General features: G+C 50.5%; 10 protein-coding genes across 11 annotated transcripts; 8 read left to right on the top strand and 2 right to left on the bottom strand.

The window, feature by feature from the left end:
* The first annotated feature begins 50 nt into the window (after nucleotides 1-50).
* PV10_08356 (uncharacterized protein) lies at nucleotides 51-2,608 on the top strand. The gene is made up of 5 exons (XM_016373361.1): nucleotides 51-719; nucleotides 777-1,405; nucleotides 1,470-1,733; nucleotides 1,784-1,896; nucleotides 1,957-2,608. The coding sequence occupies exons 1-5, from the start codon at nucleotides 547-549 to the stop codon at nucleotides 1,990-1,992; spliced, it is 1,215 nt and encodes a 404-aa protein (XP_016220272.1). The 5' UTR covers nucleotides 51-546; the 3' UTR covers nucleotides 1,993-2,608.
* Nucleotides 2,536-5,362, bottom strand: PV10_08355 (uncharacterized protein). The gene has a single exon (XM_016373360.1). The coding sequence runs from the start codon at nucleotides 3,968-3,970 to the stop codon at nucleotides 2,936-2,938; it is 1,035 nt and encodes a 344-aa protein (XP_016220271.1). The 5' UTR covers nucleotides 3,971-5,362; the 3' UTR covers nucleotides 2,536-2,935.
* Nucleotides 5,363-5,719: 357 nt separating this feature from the next.
* PV10_08354 (uncharacterized protein) lies at nucleotides 5,720-6,197 on the top strand (the record flags this gene model as incomplete). Its single annotated transcript, XM_016373359.1, has 2 exons — nucleotides 5,720-5,764; nucleotides 5,817-6,197. 2 exons carry the CDS (start codon nucleotides 5,720-5,722, stop codon nucleotides 6,195-6,197), a joined length of 426 nt encoding a protein of 141 aa, XP_016220270.1.
* Nucleotides 6,198-6,336: 139 nt separating this feature from the next.
* PV10_08353 (uncharacterized protein) lies at nucleotides 6,337-7,137 on the bottom strand (the record flags this gene model as incomplete). The annotated part of the gene is made up of 2 exons (XM_016373358.1): nucleotides 6,337-6,628; nucleotides 7,070-7,137. 2 exons carry the CDS (start codon nucleotides 7,135-7,137, stop codon nucleotides 6,337-6,339), a joined length of 360 nt encoding a protein of 119 aa, XP_016220269.1.
* Nucleotides 7,138-8,074: 937 nt separating this feature from the next.
* On the top strand, nucleotides 8,075-11,041 carry PV10_08352 (uncharacterized protein; the record flags this gene model as incomplete). Its single annotated transcript, XM_016373357.1, has 1 exon — nucleotides 8,075-11,041. One exon carries the CDS (start codon nucleotides 8,075-8,077, stop codon nucleotides 11,039-11,041), a length of 2,967 nt encoding a protein of 988 aa, XP_016220268.1.
* Nucleotides 11,042-12,793: 1,752 nt separating this feature from the next.
* On the top strand, nucleotides 12,794-14,304 carry PV10_08351 (uncharacterized protein). Its single transcript, XM_016373356.1, has one exon. The coding sequence runs from the start codon at nucleotides 13,291-13,293 to the stop codon at nucleotides 13,981-13,983; it is 693 nt and encodes a 230-aa protein (XP_016220267.1). The 5' UTR covers nucleotides 12,794-13,290; the 3' UTR covers nucleotides 13,984-14,304.
* Nucleotides 14,305-14,760: 456 nt separating this feature from the next.
* On the top strand, nucleotides 14,761-16,832 carry PV10_08350 (uncharacterized protein). The gene is made up of 2 exons (XM_016373355.1): nucleotides 14,761-15,224; nucleotides 15,278-16,832. The coding sequence occupies exons 1-2, from the start codon at nucleotides 14,938-14,940 to the stop codon at nucleotides 16,707-16,709; spliced, it is 1,719 nt and encodes a 572-aa protein (XP_016220266.1). The 5' UTR covers nucleotides 14,761-14,937; the 3' UTR covers nucleotides 16,710-16,832.
* An 811-nt stretch (nucleotides 16,833-17,643) lies between these two features.
* On the top strand, nucleotides 17,644-18,906 carry PV10_08349 (uncharacterized protein). The gene has a single exon (XM_016373354.1). It carries the CDS (start codon nucleotides 17,740-17,742, stop codon nucleotides 18,790-18,792), a length of 1,053 nt encoding a protein of 350 aa, XP_016220265.1. The 5' UTR covers nucleotides 17,644-17,739; the 3' UTR covers nucleotides 18,793-18,906.
* A 153-nt stretch (nucleotides 18,907-19,059) lies between these two features.
* On the top strand, nucleotides 19,060-21,840 carry PV10_08348. 2 transcript variants are annotated; one of them, XM_016373352.1, is made up of 3 exons: nucleotides 19,060-19,993; nucleotides 20,054-20,188; nucleotides 20,249-21,840. In XM_016373352.1, exons 1-3 carry the CDS (start codon nucleotides 19,865-19,867, stop codon nucleotides 21,740-21,742), a joined length of 1,758 nt encoding a protein of 585 aa, XP_016220263.1. In that variant the 5' UTR covers nucleotides 19,060-19,864; the 3' UTR covers nucleotides 21,743-21,840. The 2 variants fall into 2 exon arrangements, with proteins under 2 accessions (XP_016220263.1, XP_016220264.1); XM_016373353.1 differs by having other exon boundaries at nucleotides 19,060-20,188.
* Nucleotides 21,841-21,987: 147 nt separating this feature from the next.
* PV10_08347 (uncharacterized protein) lies at nucleotides 21,988-23,763 on the top strand. The gene has a single exon (XM_016373351.1). It carries the CDS (start codon nucleotides 22,223-22,225, stop codon nucleotides 23,648-23,650), a length of 1,428 nt encoding a protein of 475 aa, XP_016220262.1. The 5' UTR covers nucleotides 21,988-22,222; the 3' UTR covers nucleotides 23,651-23,763.
* The last annotated feature ends 1,779 nt before the right edge of the window (nucleotides 23,764-25,542 follow it).

Genomic DNA, 25,542 nt, shown 5'->3' with positions numbered 1-25,542 from the left:
TGAGAGGTGGCCCTGAAAAGTGTTCGCATCTGAAAGACTTGCTCCCTCAGCGTTGACTGGACCGCCTTTTGGTCTCCTGTCACCAAGGAACCTGAAGTCTGTCTTATCCGCAAACTTGGAGGCATCCCAACGCTTCTGATCCACACCACCACCACCAACTCCTCCTCCGACAAAAGAGTGTAATAACATCATTGCATCTTTTTCATCTCATTCTGACCCCGACGTCCACCCACTTGGGCCATTTGTACATTACTCTTCCTAAATACCGTCGAATTCTAGGGCTGCTAGCTCGTGCTCAATCCACCAGCGCAGCTGCAACTGTCCGACCGCGCCTGCCTCGAATCTCATACGACCTCATTCGCACCTTCTTGTCCCTATCGCAGTCGCACTTGCACTTGCGTCGACTCCGTCCCTTTCCAATCTCGATTCGATCCTCGACTTCAACCTTGGATCACATCCTCCTAGCGAGGCTCTTTGTGGTCCTCCCTTCGTCTGATTGACCCATCCAAACTCCGACACCTGTCCATCCCCTGGACCACCTCAAACATGCTGCTCGGAAAAGGCAACGTCACATGGAAGTCGGCCAAGAGCAGGTTACCACCATGGAAAGCCGTCTTGATGTTCCTCACTCGGACACGATTCCTCGTCGCCGTCTTGCTGACGGGGCTCATCATTCTACTATGGAGAGGGATCACCGTCTCGACACAACAAATGTCAAAGTATGCTGCTTCTGCCTGATACACCGTTGCAATGTCCGTGTTAACCCTCGCCCACAGTTTTTACTGTTTTGGCCCTGCCAAACCTCCCATCGAAATGAGCAATAACGAAATGGTCGCCTGGAACCAACACCTCCAGACCCCGATCCTTTTCAACCATCATCAACCCTACGAGGTCAACTCTACCACCATCCAACGTATTGACCTCAACCCCATCGCCTCTACCCCCAGAGCTCTTAGCAACAAAGAGCGCGTCCTCATCCTCACTCCTTTGCGCGATGCCTCCCCCTACCTCATCAAATATTTCGACCTCCTGACCGAGCTGACCTATCCGCATGAACTTATCGACCTGGGTTTCTTGGTTGGTGATTCTTCCGACGACACCCTAGCCGTCCTCGCTGCAGAACTCGACAGAATTCAACAAAGGACTGATGCAATCCCATTTCGCAGCGTTACCATTGTGGAAAAGGACTTTGGCACGGATTTGAAAATGGACGTTGAGTCAAGACATGGGTTCGCCGCCCAGGGCCCGCGAAGAAAGCAGATGGGCAAGGCTCGAAATTACTTGCTCTCGGCAACCATGAAGCCAGAACATTCTTGGATCTACTGGCGTGACGTCGACATCGTTGACAGCCCTAAGAAGATCATCGAAGATTTTGTCGCGCACGATCGCGACATCTTAGTTCCCAGTGAGTGACTGAACGACCCCCGGTTGTACCGGAACTCCTATATAGCTGACACATAACCTTTCAGATGTCTGGTTCCATCGCTACGACCAAGGCCGCGACATTGAAGGTCGCTTTGACTACAACTCTTGGGTTGAATCCGACAAGGGTCGCAAATTGTCCGCTTCCCTGGACAGAGATGTCGTTCTTGCCGAGGGATACAAAGAATATGACACCGGCCGGACATACATGGCCCGCATGGGTGATTGGAGAAACAATAAAGATGAGGAGATCGAACTCGACGGCATCGGTGGTGTCAATATCTTGGTCAAGGCCGACGTCCATCGATCTGGTAAGTGAAAACATCAATCACCGAATCTTGGGCATGACTGATAGACTCAGGAATCAATTTTCCCTCGTATGCTTTTGAGAATCAAGCTGAGACGGAAGGCTTTGCCAAAATGGCCAAGAGAGCCGGTTACCAAGTCTACGGTTTGCCTAATTATGTTGTTTGGGTAAGTTAATATGTGAATCGTTCTTAATCGTGGACACGGGCTGATCAACCTGCCATACAGCACATTGATACAAGAGAAAAGCCTGGAAATGCATAGACGTCGAGGAAATGATTTCCTCTTTTGCAAAATGGTCGGGGATCTCTGTCGCACACGCGAAAGGTCCAACCGCTGATTGGGGTGGCCGTAGAACGATAACATATTCATGGTTATCTCTACGGCGGCAGACCTGGTGTCAAGGTCGATGCCCAAGTTTACGACGGATGCACAGGTTAATCTTTGGAAGGGCGCCGATTGGGTATGGGCACCACCCGGCGCTCTAGACGTGTATATCCTGCCCCAAGCTGCCTTCGTCTTCCGGAGACGTGGGGTCGGTTATTAGGAGGACGGGGAGAGCGATGTTTCGGCGTACTCGGGGATTAAAACGATGCACAATATCATGAACTTGATCACTATGAATTTAGTAAGCAACTCGAGTCTGTGTGGACCAAATGTTGGTTCAAGGCTGCAACTGCATGCATCGACAACAACATGCCCTCCTGGGTCTAAGCTAAGGGGGAGAGACTTGCCCTGTCAATGAAAGTCGTTGGAAATGCGGGAGATGTACATGATGGTGAGGTGGGAGGTTTACATGTAGACACGTCTAGGTTGAAGTTCTTTGTTCATATTCGTATTCGCGTCTATTTCCACTCATCTAATAAGACTTGTTTCGAAATATACACGCTTATCTTGTGAGATGGAGACAATGATTCGCATCTCTAACAACCTCGAATTTACGATCAAGAGCGATCATACAACAAAAAGCTTGCTCATCTTATCATACCCCAAATCCGTCATTCATTCATTCATTCATATTCCCCAGTAACGCCCAGACACCGCTCGCTTCGGTAAATGTCGCTTCGCTGCAATGAACCCTAAAATTATGAAAATGTCGAAGATCAAAACGAGAAAGCCTAACAATCCAACCACATGGCTCCGTTCAAAGCGTGGTCAAGAAAAGATGGTGCTCTTCTCCTCCCCGGTCATTGGACCAATCGTGATCTCATCCTCTATTCCACCACTCGCGCATGCTGCCGTCAGGCTGTGGCATTACTGGTGGGGTTGCGGATGGTCCAACCCCATAAGAGCCCTGCTGGTACCCTTGGAAAGATAGCTGATGTTGAGGGAAGTTCGTCTGCTGGATTGGTGAGAAGGGGGATTGAGGTGTCGGTTGACCAAATGGAGTTTGTGAGGGGACACCAAATGGAGTCGTTGACGCTTGACTATACGGAGTCTGCGAAGGCGGAGAGTACATGGTTGCTGGGGAAGAGTAGTACATGTGGGCGTGTGGGCGGACGGGTGATGAGATCGGATTGGAGTTTGGTAGTGGCGAGTTGGAACCACTATTGTTGATAGCATTGCCAAGTTCAATCAATTCTGCCATGCGACCTCCCGGAGTCTCATTTTCAATCACGTCTGCTTCATCCTGGCGAGAGGGCGTAGAAGTATTCAATGGGCGGTTAGAATCTTGTACAGGAAGCGGAGACGCGCTCTTTGACTCAGGCGGTGGTGACTGGCTGACACTTTGCGTCCGTACGGGTGTGCCGGATGCGGCTCTATTACTGACACTACCGCTGCGACTGACGTTGCCGCTCAAGTTGGAAGGCTTGTACTCGTCCCAGTTGCGTCGACTGACGGGAAGGCGATCTGGAATGCCCTCGTCCCAAGTGGAACCGGTTTTATGCTTGAGAACAGGTCTCAGATTCGAGCCTGCAGTGACTTCGACGCTCGCACGTCGATTGTCAGATGGAGGATCATTCCATGACTCTTGTGGCCGCCAACCTGTTCGGGCATCATTGGCTTCCTGCTGGTCGCGTAAGGTCAGGATGGGTCGGTCTTCGATGGAGCCTTGGTCAATGTCGGTGCCGGTGCGCTGAATATCCAACGAGCGAGTCTCTCGCCCGATTCGTCGTTGTTCATCGTACTCGTCTCGGAGTCCTTCCCACCTCTGATAGTTCTTCACGCGCTGTTTTTCGCGCTTATGCTGTACAATGCCTTTGTGGCCGAGATAGATGGAGCCGAAGATGAGAGAAGTCATGGTCTTGACTGGGCAGCCAATTCCGGCTCAGATCGGATCGCTTTCTATGACCGTCTCAGTCAACGATAGAGGTGAATTGATTTGAATTCCTATGCTGGGAGCTTTTCTATGAGTGTTCAAGTGGATTGGCGACAAGAAAATACTCCTTTTGTCCTTTGAGCTGGACTCCCTGATGTTGAGGATACTCGATGGGTTTCCCCGCGGACCTGTAGAGAAATGGAGAAACGCGGATCAAAGGGACAGTAGTGGAGGAGCCTGTGGGCAGTCGATTGGAAATGAGAATTGATGGGCTAGTTCGTAGGATATATGTGCATGGGAGAGACGAGGAGACTGAGAAAAAGCAAATACTAGGGTGTTGTATATATTATAGACTCTTTAGAGGGAAGGGGGAAGAAGGTTAGGGTGTCGCCACGAGATGATGACAATAAAGGGCAGATTGGAGAAGACCGGCGCAGAACTGCGGTGGGCTAGACCGATAGGGCCAGATGTCCCCGGGCAGCAACGGGTCATCATAATGACAGATAAATGACTATCTGGCTGAGTCGGTAGCTGGGACAAAGTAGCATACCTGGCCAGCGGGAGAATGGAAAGGCACGTTTTTGCGATCGTCACGCGACGAATCAAGTGGCGAACGATGGTCTCTGGCGGGGAGATTCCAAAAGCATCCGGATTCTTCTGCGAAAGACCATTGTGACTTTGTACGGTGGTTTTGAGAATTCTTCCTCAGCCTATCTCATTCTTCCAGGCGAACCGCAATCGATGCCGATGCCAGAAATGCATAAGAAACGGCCGAAGTGGGCCCCGGAAGACAAGGAAAAGAAGAGTAAAAGAGAGGTCAGAGGGAAAAGATGCGCAACGATGAGGTCAGCAAGCCTTCGACGTCATTGGGTTGGAACGGAGAGTTTGCCCTTCTGGGAAGGGTCTGGAATTTGGACTCAGGCCTGAGGTAATTAGGCGCATAAACTCCTAACTGGGTGGGTGGTTGATGTGCTGGTCAAGGCGAGTTCGAGGGTCGACCCGGTGGAGGAAGAGAAGCTAATCGACAAGATCGTCGTGCCAATTTTGAAGTCAAGAATATGCAGATATATATCCTTGGTCAACTTCCTTGATTTCTGCCAATTGGGCTTTGGGTTCCTGTTCCGTACACTGAGAAGGTAAGTTGGTGTTGAGAGAGAAATGGAGCATGGAAGCCTAAGATGACGACCTGGGAGTCGTGGTTGGAGGCAGTCGCAGTCCAGCCCACTACAAGATCTAACCCAGGTCCCTCTTTCCTTTTGCCTCCAGTCCTGTTGGCACGAGAAAGCAGGCAGGTGCAGGTGGGACAAGTCGGCTCTTTCCTTCCACACATGATTTGGACCATTGCCTCTCGCTGGGTTTCTGCATTGTTGTAAAAACACGTGCCACTCTAAAGAGAGAACTCGAGGCATCAATTAATAAACACAGATCCTACATGTCCCTGATCATGTCCCTTAACCTTTGGATTCGATTTATCCCGCAGCCTGAACGATGATGAAATCATGAGTGATTTCATGGGCGGTCCCGCGGCCAGGTGGAGAAATACAAACAACATCACGTGTTATCGGCCAGAATAACGGGTTACTCCGCATGGTAACTCGATTGGACGCTATTCAAAAGATGAATCGACGAATTCATCATTACACACCACTCCAGACATTTGATTCCACCTCCTCCATGGAAAGTTTGCCCCAATTGTCCCTTGCTTGATACATTGTCGATACCACAAGCAACATGGCTCGAGTCAACACGCCAAAAGCATCAAACTGGAACCCTCGTGTGAGCCCTCTAGCCCTTGGGGAAAGACCCTGCTCTGACACTTAGACAACAGACCGTCACAGCTCCCATTGCTGCCCTGGTAATGGCTGGCCTCCTCTACACATACTCAGTGACCTCTATCCGAGCTGCCAAGCGCAATGCTAGGCTCCACCGAGAGGCTGACGGCGGTCAACTCGACATGCGCAAAGAGAGCCTTCGCAGGCACGGGGCTTTGAAACCGGTCGAGGGGACCTCTGGCCTGGAACTCTTTACCCAGGCCCGCTCGGATGTCAAATCAGAGTCAAAATACCTGACTGAAAAGAAGGCCAAACCATTAGGAGCAAATCAACACGAAGAAGTCGGTCACCCTCGTACTGAGAACGAAAGCAAGCTCGAAGGGATGCGAGACCTGGGTGCATTGGAGAAGTGGAAGCAAGAGCAGTCCAAGTCCTGATGTGTGCACCTTGGATCCTTCAATCGATACAGAGTTTTTGGGTTGATTGAGTTGAGTGATCACAACACCGATTCTGATCGAGTGGAATAGTCCTATCACCTCTCTCTTCAAGCATTCGCCTGCCCCTCTCTACTCCGCCTCAGCGAAGAGGCTTCTCGGGACCGATAGGTGGTTGAATCCCAGGATCGCCTTTAGCCACTGCTCGTTGATAAGCAGTCCGTTCGGTCACGCGCTTCAGGTAGGCCAGGACGGAGTCGTAGCCGGCGAGGCTAAATGGAAGAAACATCTTCATTGTTGTCAATGCACAGACGTTCATGATGTCTGCAGCGGTGAATTCGTCGCCCCCAAGCCACGTGTTGGTGCGGAGTCGGTCCTGGAGGATCTGCAACGATTTTTCAAATCCGCGTAGGGCAAATCTTGCTCCCACATCGCTTGGCGGGGGTTAGACCGCGAGATTTAGCTGTGGAGGCGGGTTGCGGGTTGCGGGTTGCACGTAGCCATCGCCAAAATGCAAGAAATACAGATAGTCTGGATAGTTGGCAGCTGTTGGAGAGGTCAATAAGTTTCCCCGGCCATCCTTGGTCAAAATATATTCGACGATAGCCCTTGATTCTGCGAGAGTGACGGTTCTATCTTGGATCACTGGAGCAGTTATGTTATAGAGGCCATGGCCTTGACACCAAAAGTACCAACCATCTACATGTGTATCGATACTGTCATGCGCCAGCTGCCTATTCGTAACAGCAAGGGCCTAAGGTAGCCCCTAGTAAGAGGCAAATATTCTCGAGTTAGGTTGTTGGGTGTCGCCTAATATCTCACGTGTCTCTATAGCGCAGGATCATGGTGTAGGTAGTACACACACACACACCCACCCACTGATAATCTGGGGGAAGGCACGGGGAAATCCCTCGACTCGCCAATCGTGATGCAAGCAAGGCATGTTAGGCACGTGCAGATGAACTAAACAGGAAGGCAGCCCAGAGAATGGGATCACACGTGTCTACGAAGTTACGCTGCACGTTCCCCATTCCCCGTTTTCTGTTAATTTCTCTTGTACCAAGGTCTCCTTTCCATTATCCTCGTCCCCTGTTGTATTTGAGCATTCATACATATACAATGACCACGCTGAAAATAACCTAATCCCTGGAGAACATTGTGCCCACTGCAGCAACTAATTGCCTCAGGTCCCTGTCAGTTGTCTTTAATCCCCAGGATCCACAACTCCAGTTATGACGCATCCTGTCGAGTCTCTTCGAGTAGAGCCCCTCTGCCCAGGAAGCTTACCTGCGCTTGCCTTCTCGCCTCGCACGTTCGCTCGCTCGCTGATATTTTCCACGCCCCATCTCGGTTGTACTTACTCACCACTTTGCAGACCCTTCCTCAGTCGCCGACTCACAAGTCCCCAACCAGAGGGCCTCAAACTTTCTTCTCCCTTCCCCTCCCACCGCGCTACAAGCTCCAGCCCAACTTCAACACTTCCTCATGTTGTCTTCTCCAGCCAGGAATCCGTCCAAACTTGTCCAAAAAGTATGAAACTACTGGTTATCCCCAGTCACCTGACGCGCTGAACCTCTTCAACTCCGCACGACTACATGGGCGACAAGCGACCGTTCTCCTTCTACTCCCAATTTTTTTCTTGCTCATTTGTCTGCGCCTCTACGCCGACAACGACCCATTACAACTGTCATTCTTTATACCGTCGTCAGAATGCCTTTCACAGACAAATCACTAATGCCTCTCGTCTGCTGAAATCCCCTCCATCCTCCTTCCTCGAGCCCGATATGGTGACGCACCTTGGCAGATCTCGCCTCTTGGCCAACGTATAGCATTGCCATCGGCAGCCTTCTAAATCTCCAACCTCGCTCTCGTTGGCAGGCATGGTACCAGACAGGGGGCCAGTCACCTCCGCCGTGACCTTGGTCATGATCGTGATTGCCACCGTCTTTGTCGCCGCAAGATTCTTCACCAGGATATGGTTGGTAAGATCCGTCAAACAAGACGACTGGTGGATTCTAGCTGCTTGGGTCTTCGCCGTGGGCTTCTCAGCCTCGATATGTGTCGCTGTCAAGTATGGTCTGGGCCGCCACAAGGTCGACATCCCCGAGTCCTCCTTCCCGTCGTTGCGAAAGGCCGAGTACACCTTCTCCATCCTCTACAATCCGGCCCTCATGCTCACCAAAACCTCGATCATTGCTTTCTTCCTCTCTGTCATGAGCAAGGATGTTGATCCCGTCTTCAAATGGTGTAATTGGTTGACCCTTGCCGTCGTCAACGTCGTCGGCTTGGCCTTGACCTTTCTCAACATCTTTCAGTGTCGACCTATTGCCGCTGGCTTTCAGTATCCCACCCCCGCCGACGCCAAGTGTACTGACATTGTCACCCTGTACCTATCCTCCGCGCCCGTCAACATCATCACCGACATTGCCTTGATCTTTTTGCCCATGCCAATTCTCACCAAAATGCGACTTCCACGCAAACAGAAAATCATCTTGGTCGTGACTTTCAGTGTTGGCATCTTTGTCGCCATCGTTGATGTTATTCGCATTGCCTACCTTCAGAATGCCACTCTTAATCGACTGTCATCCCCCGATGCCGAGTCGTCCCGTCACCGCATTGTGGAAGACAATGACTTCTCTTGGTATGCCAGCCTCAGCTTCATGTGGTCCGCGGTCGAAGTCAGCCTAGGCATAATCTGTGCCTGTGTGCCCAGCCTCAAAGCCCTGTTCTTGAGGTTCATGCCGCGCTTCATCAAGGACGATGGTATGACCTCAAATGACAGCTTCGAAGACTCACCTCCAGCACCAGCAAGTGTCCCTTCTAACAACAATTTCTCCGGCAATGCATCGATGCTCAACAATCCGGCTGCGTTCAGGAAACCAAGCGTCAAGGAATACGTGGGCGATGACGACGGCGACCAGATGGGCTTCCTCAACATGCTCTCGGGTCCGGTGGAAGACGATCACCTGCAGCTATCCAGAACAACAACGACACTATCTCGTCGAGCCACCAACAAGAGCACCGCCTCAGATTTTGGCTTTGTCAAGATGTCAGGACGCAGAAACATGTTGAAACTGAGCAATCGGGAAAGTCTTTGGCCTATTGCCGTGGTGACGGTGATTTTTTTCTTGTGGGGATTCGCGTACGGTCTACTTGACACACTAAATAGTAGGTTTCAGCAGGTTGCTCACCTATCGACACAAGAGGTTCTTGGCCTTCATGCTGCATACTTTTCGGGATATCTGGTAGGACCCTTGACGCTTGGTCGCTTTATCATGAAGCGTTATGGATTCAAAGCCACCATGATTGTGGGTCTGAGTGTGTATGGGTGTGGGACCTTGGTTTTCTGGCCATCGGCCGTCTTAACCTCGTACGGAGCCTTTATCGTTTCCAATTTCATCGTGGCGTCGGGTTTGTCGTGCCTGGAGATTGCGGCAAATCCCTACACTGCCTTGTGCGGTCCTCTCGAATATGCTGAGGTGCGCTTGAATCTGTCCCAAGCGTTTCAGGCAGTGGGTACGATTTGTTCGCCACTGCTCGCAGCCAAAGTCCTTTTCAAAAGTGTTGCCAGTGCAGCGTCCTTGGTGGATGTGCAGTGGACGTACCTGGGAATTGCCATCTTCGTCTTCCTCCTGGCGGTGGTGTTCTACTATATCCCATTGCCGGAAGCCACAGATGAACAGCTCGAGGAACTGGCAAATCGTCGGACAGCGGCATATAATGCCAAAGTTGGACCATGGAAAGTGGTCTACGTAACTTTGGCACTTGGGGTGGGCGCCCAATGGTTTTATGTGGCACTCCAAGAGTCGGTCGGCAACAACCTCCAGCCCCTCGTTCAACTGGTTCACCCAACTTCGAATCTGCGTCCTTTTGATTTCCAGACGATTGCACATACGGTCTTCGCCGCAGGAAGATTTCTGGCGGCCTTTCTCAATTATGTCATCAAGCCACGATACATTCTCGTTGTCCTTTATGTCGGGTTGATCACATGTTTGGCGCTGACTTTGCATCTGGGAGGGACGGCGGCAGCGGCTATTGCAGTCCTAACCTTTGCGTTTGAAGCGGGTATATTTTCTATCATCTTCGCCATCTGCATGCGTGGACTCGGGGCCCACACCAAGACGGGATCAGCTTTCATGACGGCGGCCATTTGTGGGGGTGCGGCTTTTCCACCATTGCAATGGGGCGTGGCAAATCATCGGGGACTGCAATATTCATACTGTATCCCCTTGGTCGGTGCGGCGTGCGGATTAGTATTTGCATTATACCTGAACGTGGTGCCCGCAGCACGGGTTCAGGTGGACCCTATCCACGAGCGAAGAATCGATCGACGGGAGCGGAGGATGATGCGGCAGGAGAGCGCGCAATCGATGCAAGATGCCAGCACACGACAGTTTGGATTGGGGGGGATCATGGCACGGCGTCGCAAGAAAAAGCAGGGCGAACAGAAACCCTCTGTGGAGCATGTGGAACGACAAAGCTTGGCATCACCGTCATCGACGGCGGGGGGAATATTGGATGTTTTTAAAGACAAAGGCTTGGACGAGCCTCCACCGGTGCAGTTGAAACAAACCAAAGGTCTAGTGGCCGAGCTTGCATTGTGGCCCGGTGATGAAAGCTCCGAAGCAAGCGGCAGCGGCAGCGGCAGTCGCAGTCAGCATCTGGATGGGGAAAAGCATGAATATAATGTTTCCGGAGTCAGCGGACGGGACAAATCACATGGAATGGGTACAGAGCTGCGTGTGACCAAACATCGGCCGGTATGGGATCGGGACAACGAGGATGATAGCGGAGATGAAGGGATCGACGATTATCACGCCATGATGAGGAGAATGTCCAAAGGGTAGGCAAAAGAATGGGGGAAATTTGAAGGCATTGAGATCTAGGCGGGTTTTTGTCAATCAAGTATCACTGCTGCGTTTTAGCGAGGGAGGCAAGTCCGATGGGGTCCCTGAGGTTGGGGACCCCTGGTATACTACACCGACTGTCAATGGTGTAAATAAAATATATAACGATCCTAAATTAAAGAGTAAAACAGTATTTGCATCGCGACCAAAGCCATCATCAGCCACTGTGCCAATGTATCTATGCCACATTGCCACATTGTAATGTTTTTGAAATCTCGACAGTTCAAGTGTTGTTGGAAAGTGGATCCAGCCATGCTAAGGATGGGATCTGCACACCTGACGTGTGCATATGCGTAGATATGCATGGCATCTAGGTTTTTCGCAGGAATCATTACATATGTATACCACACATGGAAGGTAGGATTCTAGAACGAGGTTGCCGGAAGTGGCCGAGATGTCAGTAGAGCAAAGTACGTATGGAGGAGCATGTCAGCATGGGTAGATGACCAAGAGTCGAGCAGATGGGCCATCGAACTGTACTGAAGAGAAAGAATAAGACTTGGCAAATGGATGAGATGAGTGGTGTGATTTCCGTGAAAGGGTCATGCGTGAGGAATTCCGTGCCAAAGAATCAATCAATCATTCTAAAGGTCCCAATACGGCCCGGACCAGAACAGACAACACCAGACCAGATGAGACGAAAATGTAATCACAGCCGGTGTCGGACAATGAAAAGGACAGGGAGTGTGTTTGGTCATGGACGACTGGGGCCGGATCATGTCCACATTATTGAATGTGTTGGCGATGGAACCTACGAGCACCGTACGTACCTACCTAGGTACTCTACTCCGTAAGTCTGTAGGTAAAAACACCATGAACGAATCGCTGGTGGGTGGCCAAATAGGATAAGACCAGGACCATGCCATACCATGTGTTGTGTTGTGTTATTTGTTGAGCACGAGTAGAATGCAGTCCAAGTTCAAAGGTCATGGCAAAATATCATGCAAGGTACACCGAATCCATTATCGATAACAGGGCGTGCAGGGCCACCAGAACATGAAATAAGCGTATCTGGCCCCGGTAAGGACTCGCCTAAAAGTACTTATTGGCCCCTAGCCTCGGCCAGTCACGCCAGTTCATCGCCCTTGGGCGCAAGCCTCATCACCACTTATCCAATTTAGGCGTGGGCTCGGCTGTACCTGAAAACACGTTGCGCTTGGGACGAATCAGGGTGGAATTCGGGGGTGTACCGGGGGTGGCAGAGGGGATCCCCCGTCGGGTGTGCATAATGGATACGGAGTACGGAGTACCTGCTTGAAAATTTTATCGAAGCTTGCAAACATGCATTGCATTGCATTGTATGGCACCTTGAGTTGTCATGTTGGGAGCGGAGGATTTGATTTTACTGCCATCTACTGCGAGTTTATGTGTGCTCTATGGAGGGGCTCTTACAATGTTTCTGTGGGAGTCACTTGTCGTAGGAGGTCGGTAACTAGGTCATATCAGTCACTGTCACTCATCCGATCAATCAGTGCCACGGCCCCATGAAGCATTAGCCATGTTCCACTCTGAACTCCATCTTTCAAAGAAAACTTCACAGACTCCGAGAAATCATTCCCTTCGAATTCCCAACTGGTCCAAGCCCCAAGGCCACTCCCGTCTCAGTCCGCACTCCCGAGTTCCACAATATTCACACTTTACAGCACTTTGACCCTGATGGATGGAGCGTCTTTGCTATCCACCAGTGCCACCCGCACCCATGGCGCTCTCTCTGAGAATTGCAATTCGAGTGCATTTTCCATCACTGATCCATGAGGACAACAGAAAGTGAATGCAGGATAGAGGATACAGCAGAGAGTGTGGTTCGATACAAACGTGAATGGCAGGCCATACATCGTGACCAACCAGCTCTTCTTTCATTCTTGGTTTCAAGTCTTTCTCCTCTCTCTTTATCCCACTACTACCGCAAACGCTTTCTTCCTTTCACTCTTTCTCTTGCACACTTCACATATCCTCGTGATCATTCCTTTCCTTGCCCATCGATTCATTTCGATTTCACTAGACTCGACGTCTTCTATACCTACATACTCATTCCTTGAGAGTGCTCTATCGACACAGGCTTGTCATCGCGACTCCTTGAACGCTCATTGCAACTGATTCAAGAATAAAATACTCACTCACTCACTCACCCATCTAAACCAATTGGACTCCATACTATCCATCTTGTTGACCAAGCTTCTCCCATCAAAATGATTGCCTTCAACAACATTCTTCTCGCAGCATCGCTGCTTACCTGCCATGTCATGGCCGGCCCTCTGGCTGTAAAGCGAGATGTCAAGACTTTTTATGAGACTGAATATATTACCGTTACTGTCACCGAGACAGTCACCGTCGGCGCCGGCGCAGCTCTGGTCACACCTCCTCCGGATCCTGCCACGTCTTTTGCATCCGGCGCAGCTGCCTTCCACGAGGAATCATCTGTGGTATCTTCGGATGCGTCAGAAGCACCTCCTGCGCCTCCTGCGCCCACTGACGCAGTCGAGCCACCTCCAGCTGTCCCCAAAACGGTCAGTGTCCAGCCCAAAGACACCCCAGGATCCTCCTCTGCGAGCTGTGAAGGTACTGGTAACCTTTGTGCTGGGGACGTCACTCACTGGGATGGAGGACTTGGAGCCTGTGGCTGGAACGTCAACACCGACTCCGAATATGCCATCGCCCTTCCCCATGGATTGATGGGCACTCAGTCCAACGGCAACCCCTACTGTGGACGTACGGTCACTCTGGTCAACCCCGTCTCTGGCACCACTGTGACTGCGACGGTTGGCGACAAGTGCATGGGTTGCGAGGGTCGTGCAATTGACTGCACCAATGCTCTTTTCAACGCCATCACCGACGGCAAGGGCGATGGCCGCATGGCTGGAATCCAGTGGTACTTTTCTTAAACCCACTCATTACCTACTTTGGAAAGTCCTTAGAGACTCAAACGAGCTTCTGTGAAGCTTCCTCCTTCTCAATGCCACCCTGGATGGATGATATGATGGATAGATCTGCATTCCAGGTGTTTGCACACGACATGGAAATGAAATGATATAACTGTGCCATCTGAGTCGAGTACCTGCCCCAGGTAGCTCGGCCAACGTTTATGACATACGATTGACGACGATTAGACGACATGGCAGAGGTTGGCTGGCATAGAGAGAACACATAACAGACACACGTGATAGACCCAACAGAAAATCAATCAAAGCGTTTTTCCTGCAAGACTGTTCGACACGGATACAATGAATGTTGATTAAATGTAGCGATAGGCCTCAAGTGCTTGGATCGACAACGTGACAGAATACGATGAATTGAAATAATCCAACATGTAGGAACAAGACAATATATGTGTGTGCGAGGAGCGTGAGCGGTCAGAAGCACCATGTTGAATCACGAGTCCTTGATTGGAAAGGGTCAAAGAGACTGAAATTGACTGTCGACGTCATTGTTGGCCTGAGCGATGCCTGTCCTGGCCGCCTCGGGCGTCTTATAGGCTTGCAAGCACCCTCACCACCACCAAACTTGACGCCGAGGAGCCTGGAACAGGAGCCTAGGAGCTCTGAGAAGCTCTGGGCAATCCGTTGCCCAGCGCCGATTCCTCCCTGTCGCAAGAAATCGGAGTTTCAACCCGCGTCGCGCCTTCGCATTGGATCCTCGTCGGCAGAAAAATTCCATGCACCGAAAGTCCCAACCCAAGATCCCATCATCATCATCCCACCTCATTCTCCCCATCACCGAGAAACTGAGCTGCTTCAAGCCCCTTCTATAATCATCACACCGGTCCCTCTCCTATTGAACCTCCACCTCCACCCTCTCTTTCATCCATGCCCTCGTAATATCCTCGCACTCCCTCGCTCATGCGACCAAACCCCGGCCCAGCATCCCTCTTCCGAGGTCGGGCCACATGGACCTGTTCTCGCTGTAAACCAGGTCGATCGACTCCCTTTGATCCTCCTCGTCGGCCTTTGTCTTCGCACGGTCGTGCAGTTCGCATTGTCCGCCCGAGGAAGGCAGTCTATTGGGCCGCCGCTGGCTCTGGTTTGGGTGCGTCTGTCTTGTTCTTTGGAGACGATATCAAACATGGATGGCGAGCTGCCGAGAGAACGGGTAGAGTCGTCACTGCGCTCGCCGTCAACATTAATGAGTATGCTCTCATCTGTCCAGCCTATTTACCTCCGGTCCTGACCTCGCATCTAGTTATCGAGTTACCCTAAAACAGCAACTCGACGACCCGGACGAGGAAGCCCGACTCCTCAAAGACTGCCATCAGAGATGTGCAGATCGGACCTTGAAAGTCTTGGAGAAGAACGGTTCCATCTTCATCAAGCTCGGTCAGCATCTCTCTTCAATGGGCTATCTCCTTCCCACCGAATGGACCGAGACCTTTATACCTCTCCAGGACAAATGCCCTGTCTCCTCCTACGATTCCATCGAAGACATGTTCTTAAAAGATACCGGACATCGGATAGAGGACTCTTTTGACAACTTCTCTCGTGAACCCATCGGAGCTGCCAGTCTGGCTCAGGTACATACTGCCTACTTGAGAGGCACCGATCAAAAAGTCGCTGTCAAAGTTCAACATCCCAGTCTCGAGGAGTGGGTGCCCCTCGACCTGGCCCTGACGAGATTCACATTCAAGACCCTCAAGAAAGCATTCCCTGACTATGATATGGAATGGCTCAGTAGTGAGATGGATTTCTCCTTACCACAAGAGCTGGATTTTGCCCTCGAGGGCCACAACGCCGACCGGGCTCGAGAGTACTTTCAAAAAAACACCTCCTTTCCCCTCATAATCCCAAAGGTCATCTCGGCCAGCCGAAGGATCTTGGTCATGGACTACATCACGGGCTCTCGTATTGACAGCCTCGAATATTTTGATAAGCACTGTATATCGCGCGACGAGGTTTCGGCCACCTTGGCCCGCATTTTCAACACCATGATTTTCCGCAGAGGCGCTCCTCTCCACTGCGACCCTCACGGAGGCAACATTGCTGTCCGTCATAACCCTAATCGACGCTACCCCTACAATTTTGACATCATCCTCTACGATCACGGCCTGTATCGCATGATTGATGACAAGTTGCGTCAAGACTATGCCAACTTGTGGCTGGCGGTCATAGATGCTGATGAGAAGGGAATGCGCAAGTACTCGTACGAAGTTGCTGGGATCACAGATGACCAGTTCCCACTCTTTGCCTCGGCCATCACCGGCCGGGACTATCGCGTCTTAACCAGAAAGGAAGTGACAACGTCACTCCGCGACTCTAAGGAGAAAGAGGACATCAATGAGGTCTTTGGTGAAGATCTCGTGCGACAGCTGGTCCAGCTTTTGGGTGATGTGCCACGCATCATCCTACTCATCCTCAAGACCAACGATCTTACCCGCAGTCTGGACGAATCGCTAGGCTCCAAGCAGCCTATGCGTCCGATGATGATTCTGGCCCGCTATGCAAGCTTGACCGTGTGGGAGGGCCATCGGGACTCCATCATGGCACGCGGCAGCATTTTTAACCCCCGGAATATTTTCGACCTGTTCAAAGCCTGGTTGGACTTTGTGCGCGTCGAGTTGAAATTATTTGGCTTTGAGCGGTATTTGTCCATTCGCAGACATCTTCACCTGGACAATTGATACTTTGTTGGGGGAGGCATGACTGAAACGGCCTTTGACCTTTAGCGACGGCGTTGAAAATGTCGACACGTTTGATAGACGTCGAACAAGTAAATATCTATATCATATTCCTTGGTTCATCAACTTTCATCTTTTGGATGCCCAAAGGCTTTCCATCCGTGCTGTTGTAGTCACGAGAGCTGCAGAAACAAGAAAAAGCCATCCGAGCTATTGTGTCTCCGTCGAACTATCGGTATTTAGTAGTGTACTTGGTATTCATCCCATTCCAGGTCGCCGACGACTCCACTATAGCGACCATCGACAACAATAATAGACAGCCTTTACCCTCTGGTCATTGTCACTTACAAATACGAGGCTACCGCAATCGTCATTGGCTGCAGAGTAACGCCTCCGAACTCGACCCGGACCGTGCGGTTGTCTCGACCTCCTATACTCAGTCTCTCGCCTCGCACGGTATACCCGGTGGCCGTGCCACACTTCTTGTTCGTTGACCACGCTCAGAAAGTTCACGACATCTACTGTCTTTTTTTGCGCCTGCGTGACCTGCCAGCGTGGTCGAAAGTTTCTATCAAACATACTTTTTCGTCGCCAACTGGTCTTTTGGTCACCCGAGTGACATTGATCATACAGTCTCGCTGCTCAACCACGATACTAACTTGGCAGTATCCATCTCCCTGTTCAACCGAGCGCTAGTTTAGGAAGGGCTTGCCATAGATCAGGACTACGACCAAATTTGGACTCTAGAATTCCATCCAAGATGGCACTAAGCCTAGGTATGTGTAATGCCACGCAGTGGCGCGGCTCTTTCTAAGATGTTCTCGAGACCTGTGCTTTCTGATGCGAGCAGATGGCAAAGAACCGTTGTCCCGTCAACTCTGCCATCGGCTCTATATAGAGAGGTAGGTCACCTCTGGGTCTCGACCGAAACTTGCGAAGGAAGTCTCATCAACCAGCTATCCCAGTTCAACGGTACCCGGGTCTGTTTCTCATTGCTGACCTTGTCTTATTTTATCTTTATACTTGGCCTATCATGCATTTATCAGGCGTCGCTTTTGCGCTGTTTAGCCTTGCCTTGCAAGCACAGGCATGTTCTCGTGTGGCATTCAACAGCGGGCCGGCAGTTCAAGATCGGATCGTGGTCGGACGATCTATGGACTGGTTCGTTGCCACAAATGCAAGCATCTGGTCATTCCCGCCAGGCATTGAGCGAAATGGCAACGCGGGCTCCAACTCGCTGACATGGACATCAAAGTACGGATCAGTGATCACGGCCATGTACTATGTTGCTACAGTCGACGGCATTAATACAGAAGGCCTGTCAGGCAACTTCCTCTACCTGTCAGACAGTAATTACGGCAACCGGGATCCATCTCGGCCAGGCCTCTCGGTCGGTGGCTGGCTCCAATACTTTCTCGACAACTACGCCACCGTGGACGAAGCCTTCAAAGACCTGTACGACGAGGATGGCGAGGTCAAGTTCCAAGTCGCCACGGCCGAGATCATCCCAGGCACACCATCGGTGGGCCATATAAGCTTGACGGATCCCAGCGGTGACAATCTCATCATGGAATACCTCGACGGAGTGCTCACCATCCATCGTGGCAAGGAATACCCGGTCATGACCAACTCGCCTCCCTTCGAACAGCAATTAGCAGTGGAGAAATACTGGCTACCAATCGGAAACCAGTCGTTGCCAGGAACACGACGCGCAGCCGATCGCTTCGCACGGTTGTCATATTACAACAACGTGACAGCATTGGCCGAAACCGCTGAAGAATCCATCGCCATTGCAGCTTCCATGATCCGAGCCGTCAGTGTCCCATTCTCCCCTTCGGTTCCAGGCGAACCAAACGTCGCATCGACCTTGTGGCGCACATATGCCGACACCGTAGCATTGCGATACTACTGGGAGAGTGCCTTGGCACCGATGTTCCTCTGGATTGATCTGCCCAGCATCGACCTCGCCGCCGGTGCTCCCTCCAAGATGTTGGAACTACAGAATGTCGATGCTACCACCCGGGTTGGGAACATGGATAATAGCTTTGTCGACACGCCAGCATTCCCGTTCTTGGAGGTTGAGTAAAGGGCGTTTTATTGATGAGTACTTTAGGTGTTGGGGGGAGGGTATTCTTCATCTGTACATACATACCCTTTTACATATTACTTTTAATAATTAGAGTTGTTGGCAAGGTACAATATTGAGAATGAGCGTTTGGTGATTGCACATATCACGTGAGATAAAAAGATCCCCCAGCGAGCCTGAGTAGTGCCTTCCTCGGATATGCCCCATCCCCACGCCTTCCACTTTATACTGTTGATGCATTTCTCATTTCTCACTCTTTTTTTTCTCAGTCCCTTCACCTGCGATGAATCAATCAGTCACCACAGCCAACTCGAGCGTCCTCGGTGCTCAAGAACTGCACCGCCGCCCTTGAAGTTTGTCAGCTGCTGACACGCCCTCCTCTCGTTCTTCTCACCCAGTCCACCGCCTTCTCGTCCGTCTGCTCCGAATCCTAGAACGGCAGATACAAAATGATACTCTTCTGTCAAAAGCCAAGAATCCAAGACATAGGATCTGCAAGATAACCATGGATCAATGCCAAAGGCCCAAAGGTTAGTCGCGGGAGGTGGGCCATCCCAAGCTCGACCGACGCTTGACATCAGTGTCATGGCCGCCATTTCTCCATGAAAAGTCACGTGTCGCCAAGGTCATCCCCGATAGACAAGGCTCTGAGATGCGACCCAAGCCCCGACTTGCTCTCATCAAGATCCGCAGCGTTTCTTGGGTGTCATCAGCCCAGATCCTACATCTTGCTGCCTTCCACTTCAGTCGATTCGCCGACCGTCACGAGCATATCCAAGTTGGCGACACAGCCGGATCTACCAATGCTTCTCCAATCACTGCCAGCATCTCCTCATGACCCACGCGTGCATCATGCAGATAGTGGCAATGAATGACAAGCATCGTTACTATTGACGGGACGTGGGTTGCTGGGATCAACGTTTATTTTCTCGATCTCAGTAGAAGTATATATGGGCCCTTAATGTTCTGTCAAGCGATGCTTCTGGGTCCGTCACAGCTTCGTCTGCCTAGACGATACTCTACATTGCTGGGTCACTCTTCTTTTTGCTTGACATAGTTGATCCGCGACATAATGGTTCGAACTACTTCCCTGGTCGCAGTCTGCTCTGCCTTGGTTGGCATGAGCAGAGGAGCTGCACTTGGCACGGCTGAGGAGTATGCTTCTGGAGCTGTCCATGCCCGTATCATGGGTATCAAGATGGTATGCATTCTTATCGACTACCGCTCGTCACTTTGTGCATACTAGCTAAAATCCCTCCAGGCTCAATGGGAGGCCGAGCTCGCTGAAGGTCAAATGGATAGTGCTCAGTACCCCGAGCTTGGCTATACACCATGTGAGAATGGGTTTGCTGCTGGCATTCCTGGAGACGTCAACAACACATTCAGATGCAATAACGTAAGTTTTCAACAACAGCGCCTTGGAAACCAACCGGATTGAGCTAATCCGTCCGTTTAGATCGACCTGTATCACTTCCTGTCCCATGCAGATCTGGGTAGCTCATATGGCCGGGGCTCTTCTTCGTGGGGCTGGACTTCAGAATCCGGAAGAGAGTTCGTTGCCATCGGCCAATATGATGGTACGGCGTTTGCTGAGATCTCCCCCGAGGGCAAGTTGGTCTACCTCGGGCGACTGCCTCAGTATGATCCTATTGGATCTAATTGGAGAGAAATCCGAGTCCTTCGAGACTATGCTGTCATCGGCTCTGAAGCCATCAACCATGGTGTTCAGATCTTTGACATGAAGAAGTTGCTCGATCTCGACCCGGAGAACCCTACCAACTTCACTCAGGACGATCTCACTGGACATTGGAATGATCTTCCCGTAGGACGAACCCACAACATTGTCGTCAACCAGGAGCTGAACTACGCAATTGCTTGCGGCTCTGTCGGTGGCAACGAGACTATCAGAGTTAGAGACGAGTTGCCTTGCCGTGGCGGTCTCATCTTCATCGACATGTCGGATCCTTCGAACCCAACGAGCCCAGGCTGTGCTGCGGGCGACGGTTACGTCCATGATGCCGAGTGCTTGGTCTACCGAGGTCCCGATGAGAGATATCAGGGTCGTGATATCTGCTACGGCTACAATGAGGACACCCTTACCATCTATGATGTGACAGACAAAGAGGGAAATGTCACCAACATCATCTCCATCACCAGCTTTCCGGGTGCCGAATATATTCACCAAGGTGTAGTCAACGATGAACAGAACCAAGAATATCTTTTCCTCGATGATGAGTTTGATGAGCGTGATGCTGACGTTGGCCCAATGACCCAAGGTCTACCAACCACCCACATCTTCGACATCCGCGACCTTGAGAACCCCCATTACACCGGTAACTACAAAGGCAAAACTAGATCTATTGACCACAACCAATATATGGTCGATGGCTACCTCTACCAATCCAACTATGGTAACGGACTCAACGTTCTCGATGTGAGCTCTGTCACCGAGGACCCTAGTGGAGCTAGCATCTGCGAGGCCGGCTTCTTTGACATCTACCCAGAAAATGACGAGAATGAAGGCGGCGGCACTGTGGCATTTCTGGGATCGTGGTCATCTTACGCCAACTTCAAGTCTGGCTTTATCTTTGTCCACACCATTGAGCGGGGTTCGTTTGTGGTCAAGATGACGAGCAAGGAATGCCCCAAGCCGCCTGTCTGCGAGGCCAGTAGCTGTTTGACATCCCTGCGTGCCAGCAGCATCGAAGGTCGACTCGAAGAGGGCCAGGAATTCTGCCATGCGTTCCTTACCAGACAGATTGACGAGGAACAGGAGATTCCAGAGTATGCTAGTGAGGCTTGTGGAGGCTCCGACGAAGGTCTCATTGCTCATGTCAGCAGTGCTTGTGCCTGTGTCCCAACTATTCCCGTCCCTGAACTTCCAAGGACAACTACTCGACCTCCAGTGCCGACGGTCCTACCCGACAAACGTGATGCAGTGATGTTTTAAAGAGATGATACCGGTTTGACAAGCTAGCATACATAGACGTAGTAGAATAAATCCCTCCCAGAACCAAATCCTCGAGTTATCTCTGGGGGCTGTGTCATTGGTCACATTGTATATCGTAGGATTGTACGAGAGTGAATGTCGTGGAACTCTTCTTGAGTGGTGGGATTTGATTGGTCGATATCAACATCACGCCTTTTAATTTTACCGCAACAAGTCAAAGTATCTCCCACGTCAACCGATACCCGTGAGAATCCAACCCACGGACATGATCGAGGTCCTTCACCACATCAACAACAACAGGGGAGTGCATTGATCATTCACACGTCTGGAGAACTGAAGCTGTCGTGGATTAATCATGTGGTTGACAATGGACTCATCCTGACCGGTCAAGCTGATCTCCACGACATGTGAAGAACTTCTTAGCATCCACCAAATTTGAAGGCTACCAAGTCACTATTAATTGTCTATTTACAACACAAGATGATCAATCTCGGACTCTCACGAATAACATCCCTTCTCCAACCCCTATTTTTCAGCCACCCTTCATTACCATGGCGAACCATCCACATTGCCGGCACCAACGGCAAAGGCTCAACCGCAACATACATCTCGACGCTGTTATCCCACCAGGGCTACAAAGTCGGCCGCTTCACATCCCCCCACCTCGTCCACCGCTGGGATTGTATTTCACTCAACCAACGCATCGTTGATAAAGATGTCTTTCTCGCCATTGAAAGTGAAGTCCAGAAACGCAGTCGCGAACAAGGCATCAATGCGACTGAATTCGAAGTCCTGACTGCCGTGGCATTTGAGCTTTTCACTCGACATGGAATGGAATTTGGGGTTGTCGAGTGTGGGTTAGGTGGACGATTGGATGCGACCAATGTGTTGCGCGAGCAGGATGTGGAAGTTGCGGTGTTGACGAAGGTGGGGCTTGATCATCAGGATTTTCTAGGTGATACGGTCAAGAAAATTGCGGAGGAGAAGGCGGGGATTTTTAAGACGGGGGTGGCTGTTGTGGTTGATCAGAGTAATGAGCCGTGTGTCTTGGATGTGGTGAGAGAGAAGGTTAAGGATGTTAATGCAGGCGATGACGATTCCAGTCGATTTCTGGTTCAGCTGCCATCTGAACTAGAGATCGATGCTCTCAATGAGCCAGGAGTCAAGGCCATGAATCTCGCGGACCATCAGAAACAGAACTTGACGACTGCCTTGGGAGCATTCTACTACCTGATGGAACATCGACAATCTTCAGCCGTCGCTGAACAACATATGCAGTCCACGATTCGGGACCTCCCAGACCTGATCCAGCAATCCCACGCTTCGATACGAGGCCGTCTCGAAACCCTAACCTTACCTCCCCATCTACTACCGTCATCAATCCCCAACGAGCAGAAGAAGACAAATACACCTTTCCAAGTCCTAGTGGACGGCGCACACAATCCACAGGCTGCAGTCGCACTCGCCAAACACATTCGAGACCATATTCGCGGACCATCTAACCTGCCGATCATTTGGGTCATGTCTCTGAAACGCGACAAGGACATCTCTACCTTTATCAAAACGGTAGTCGCACCTGGTGATCACGTCGTCACCTGTGCCTTTGCACCGGTCGAGAGCATGCCGTGGGTGTCGAGCATGGATCCATATGAGTTGGCCAAGGAAGTGACCCGAATCATGGGTGGTCAGGAGCATCATGTCGAGGTTGGACTTGACCCAAAAAGGGGTCATCCAACAGTGGCCGCTGCCATTCGTCGTGCCCTTTCTATTTCAATGTCTGCCTCGCCAGACACTGGCAGCAGTCTTGATGATGGAGGAATTAGACCTGATCGGATCCCCATCTGTATCGCTGGAAGCTTATATCTGGTGGGCGACGTCATGCGGGCGCTTGATGACACTGAAGACTAGACGGGTCTCCTGGACACGATCATTACTGTAGTCTAGCATGTGGCGTTCATGTATCAGATGACAAAGAATAGCGTTACTTGGGCACACAGTACATTATAGTGAGTCTGTTGCGGGTGATTTTAAGTAGAACTCAGTTACAGAGGAGTTGCAACTCCCGCCTAGCCTCATTCACTACCACTCAACTTGGGGATTTCATCACAGGTCCGGTGTGATGATGTTCTACTTGTCTACTATTGTTGATTGGACCTCGCTTGGACCGCCAAGTTGTGAGGCGCAAAGAACTATCATGATTCGTGCGTGTGACAGTGTCACTGCGATCTGCTGACTCCCAGGTTCCCTGGCCGTCTGTCCTACCGTGTCAGGTCAAGTCAGAGCCGCACATCATGCAAGTCTCAAGCGACAACGAGCGAGCATTTCATTACTCCTAGAAACTCTGATAATGTCGGCTGGCCATCCATCATCAGCAGAAGTTTCTTCAATTCATCGGCAAGCGAGGCAGAGCACCTTGATCAGGCTGAGGTGCCTCCCAGGGATGCATGGCGTGTTGTGCATGGGAAAAGGGAGGTACTATACTTAGTAAAGTACTTATACTTACCAAGGTAGTACTGGCTTTGTGATCACGATTTTTCGCCCTTGGAAAGCAATATTACCATCAAAATGCTTTTATGCCAGGGCATCCTGGCACGAGCTTTCCGCAAGAGAGAGAATTATATGAAAATTTCCTGATATGGAAGTTCTTTTTCTCACCTTGGTAAGTCCAGTTTGTACATCATACCCAGCGTAGAGAAGAAGTTGACTGGGTTCAAGGCTAGAACCGATTCCAACCCGAGTCAATGGCGCTCAACTCGGACTGACTTAGGTAGGTACCTAGGTAAGTAGGTACTACTTAACTTGTACTCAGTAGATTACCAAGGTTCGACTCGCTTTAGATTTTAATCTCAGTTTGATCTACCTAGGCCTCGCCTAGGCTCACCTACTAGATCTAACTCCAAGGTCCTCCAGTACTTAAATCGAGTTGGAACTGGTTCAGACCTAGGCTGTCCCCTCTATAGAGATGCCTAGACAATAAAAAGTAAACCGTCCTCGCTGTGATATTTGCCATGTCGATATTGACATATCCATTGCTTCGTACTTTAAGTAAAGTCTAGTACGAACTTGAAGGAAGTAAGTACTTACTTAGGGACTTACTTATAGTCTAGGTAGGTCCCTAGTACTTAGATACTATAAGTATATTTAAAATACTAGTACTTATCCAGGTATAGGTTAGTACTTAGGTATAAGGACTTGCTTACTAAGTACCTTGTTGCTTACCTAGTAGTAATAGGTATGGCTTCGATGCTACATTAATGTTACATCAATTTAGTATAGACACAGTATCTAAATTAGCATCAAACCTATATCGACACAGCTTCAACACCGTATCAACACCGCATCGATGCGCGATTAATCTACCTAGTGTGAATACTGTCTCTAAGACTACATCGACACCGCATCGATTTAGTATTAATGCCTTACAATTTCAGCGGTTTAAGGACAGTATCGACACTGACTCAGATGCGGCATCTAATACCGTGTTAAAGCTAAGTAAGTACCTATACTTAGTATCTATACTGTACTTAGTACTTACTTAACTTATAAGTAAGTAGTATATAAGTACTATATCAAGATACTCCCAGAGGCCTGAAAGGGTACCTACTTACTAAGTACTTACTTAGTACTTATAGTGATTAAAATCGAGGTAATGTAGATCAATCCGGATCAACCGGAGTCAGACTAGGCTGGAGCAGGTCAGACGAACTTGAAGTCCAACCTGAATTAACCTGAGTTAAGTAACTCGAGTCAACCCACATTGGAAACGGTTCAAAACCAGGCTGACTCGAGTCTGACTCGAG

The sequence above is a fragment of the Exophiala mesophila genome, assembly GCF_000836275.1.
Source record: "Exophiala mesophila strain CBS 40295 unplaced genomic scaffold supercont1.6, whole genome shotgun sequence".
NCBI classification, from domain to species: Eukaryota; Fungi; Ascomycota; class Eurotiomycetes; order Chaetothyriales; family Herpotrichiellaceae; genus Exophiala; species Exophiala mesophila.
Note: the sequence above shows the minus strand (reverse complement) of the source record. Positions and strands in the feature narration are given on the sequence as shown.

What these genes read in the sequence shown, in the direction of transcription:
- PV10_08356 (XM_016373361.1), top strand. Translation starts at nt 547, where the DNA reads ATGCTGCTCGGAAAAGGCAACGTCACATGGAAGTCGGCCAAGAGCAGG. An exon ending in TCGACACAACAAATGTCAAA is followed by an intron (nt 720 to 776) that starts GTATGCTGCTTC and finishes CCTCGCCCACAG; the next exon opens with TTTTTACTGTTTTGGCCCTG. An exon ending in TGCCTAATTATGTTGTTTGG is followed by an intron (nt 1,897 to 1,956) that starts GTAAGTTAATAT and finishes CCTGCCATACAG; the next exon opens with CACATTGATACAAGAGAAAA.
- PV10_08349 (XM_016373354.1), top strand. Translation starts at nt 17,740, where the DNA reads ATGCATTTATCAGGCGTCGCTTTTGCGCTGTTTAGCCTTGCCTTGCAA.
- PV10_08355 (XM_016373360.1), bottom strand. Translation starts at nt 3,970, where the DNA reads ATGACTTCTCTCATCTTCGGCTCCATCTATCTCGGCCACAAAGGCATT.
- PV10_08351 (XM_016373356.1), top strand. Translation starts at nt 13,291, where the DNA reads ATGATTGCCTTCAACAACATTCTTCTCGCAGCATCGCTGCTTACCTGC.
- PV10_08348 (XM_016373352.1), top strand. Translation starts at nt 19,865, where the DNA reads ATGGTTCGAACTACTTCCCTGGTCGCAGTCTGCTCTGCCTTGGTTGGC. An exon ending in GTATCATGGGTATCAAGATG is followed by an intron (nt 19,994 to 20,053) that starts GTATGCATTCTT and finishes AAATCCCTCCAG; the next exon opens with GCTCAATGGGAGGCCGAGCT. An exon ending in ACACATTCAGATGCAATAAC is followed by an intron (nt 20,189 to 20,248) that starts GTAAGTTTTCAA and finishes CCGTCCGTTTAG; the next exon opens with ATCGACCTGTATCACTTCCT.
- PV10_08347 (XM_016373351.1), top strand. Translation starts at nt 22,223, where the DNA reads ATGATCAATCTCGGACTCTCACGAATAACATCCCTTCTCCAACCCCTA.
- PV10_08350 (XM_016373355.1), top strand. Translation starts at nt 14,938, where the DNA reads ATGCGACCAAACCCCGGCCCAGCATCCCTCTTCCGAGGTCGGGCCACA. An exon ending in CTCGCCGTCAACATTAATGA is followed by an intron (nt 15,225 to 15,277) that starts GTATGCTCTCAT and finishes CCTCGCATCTAG; the next exon opens with TTATCGAGTTACCCTAAAAC.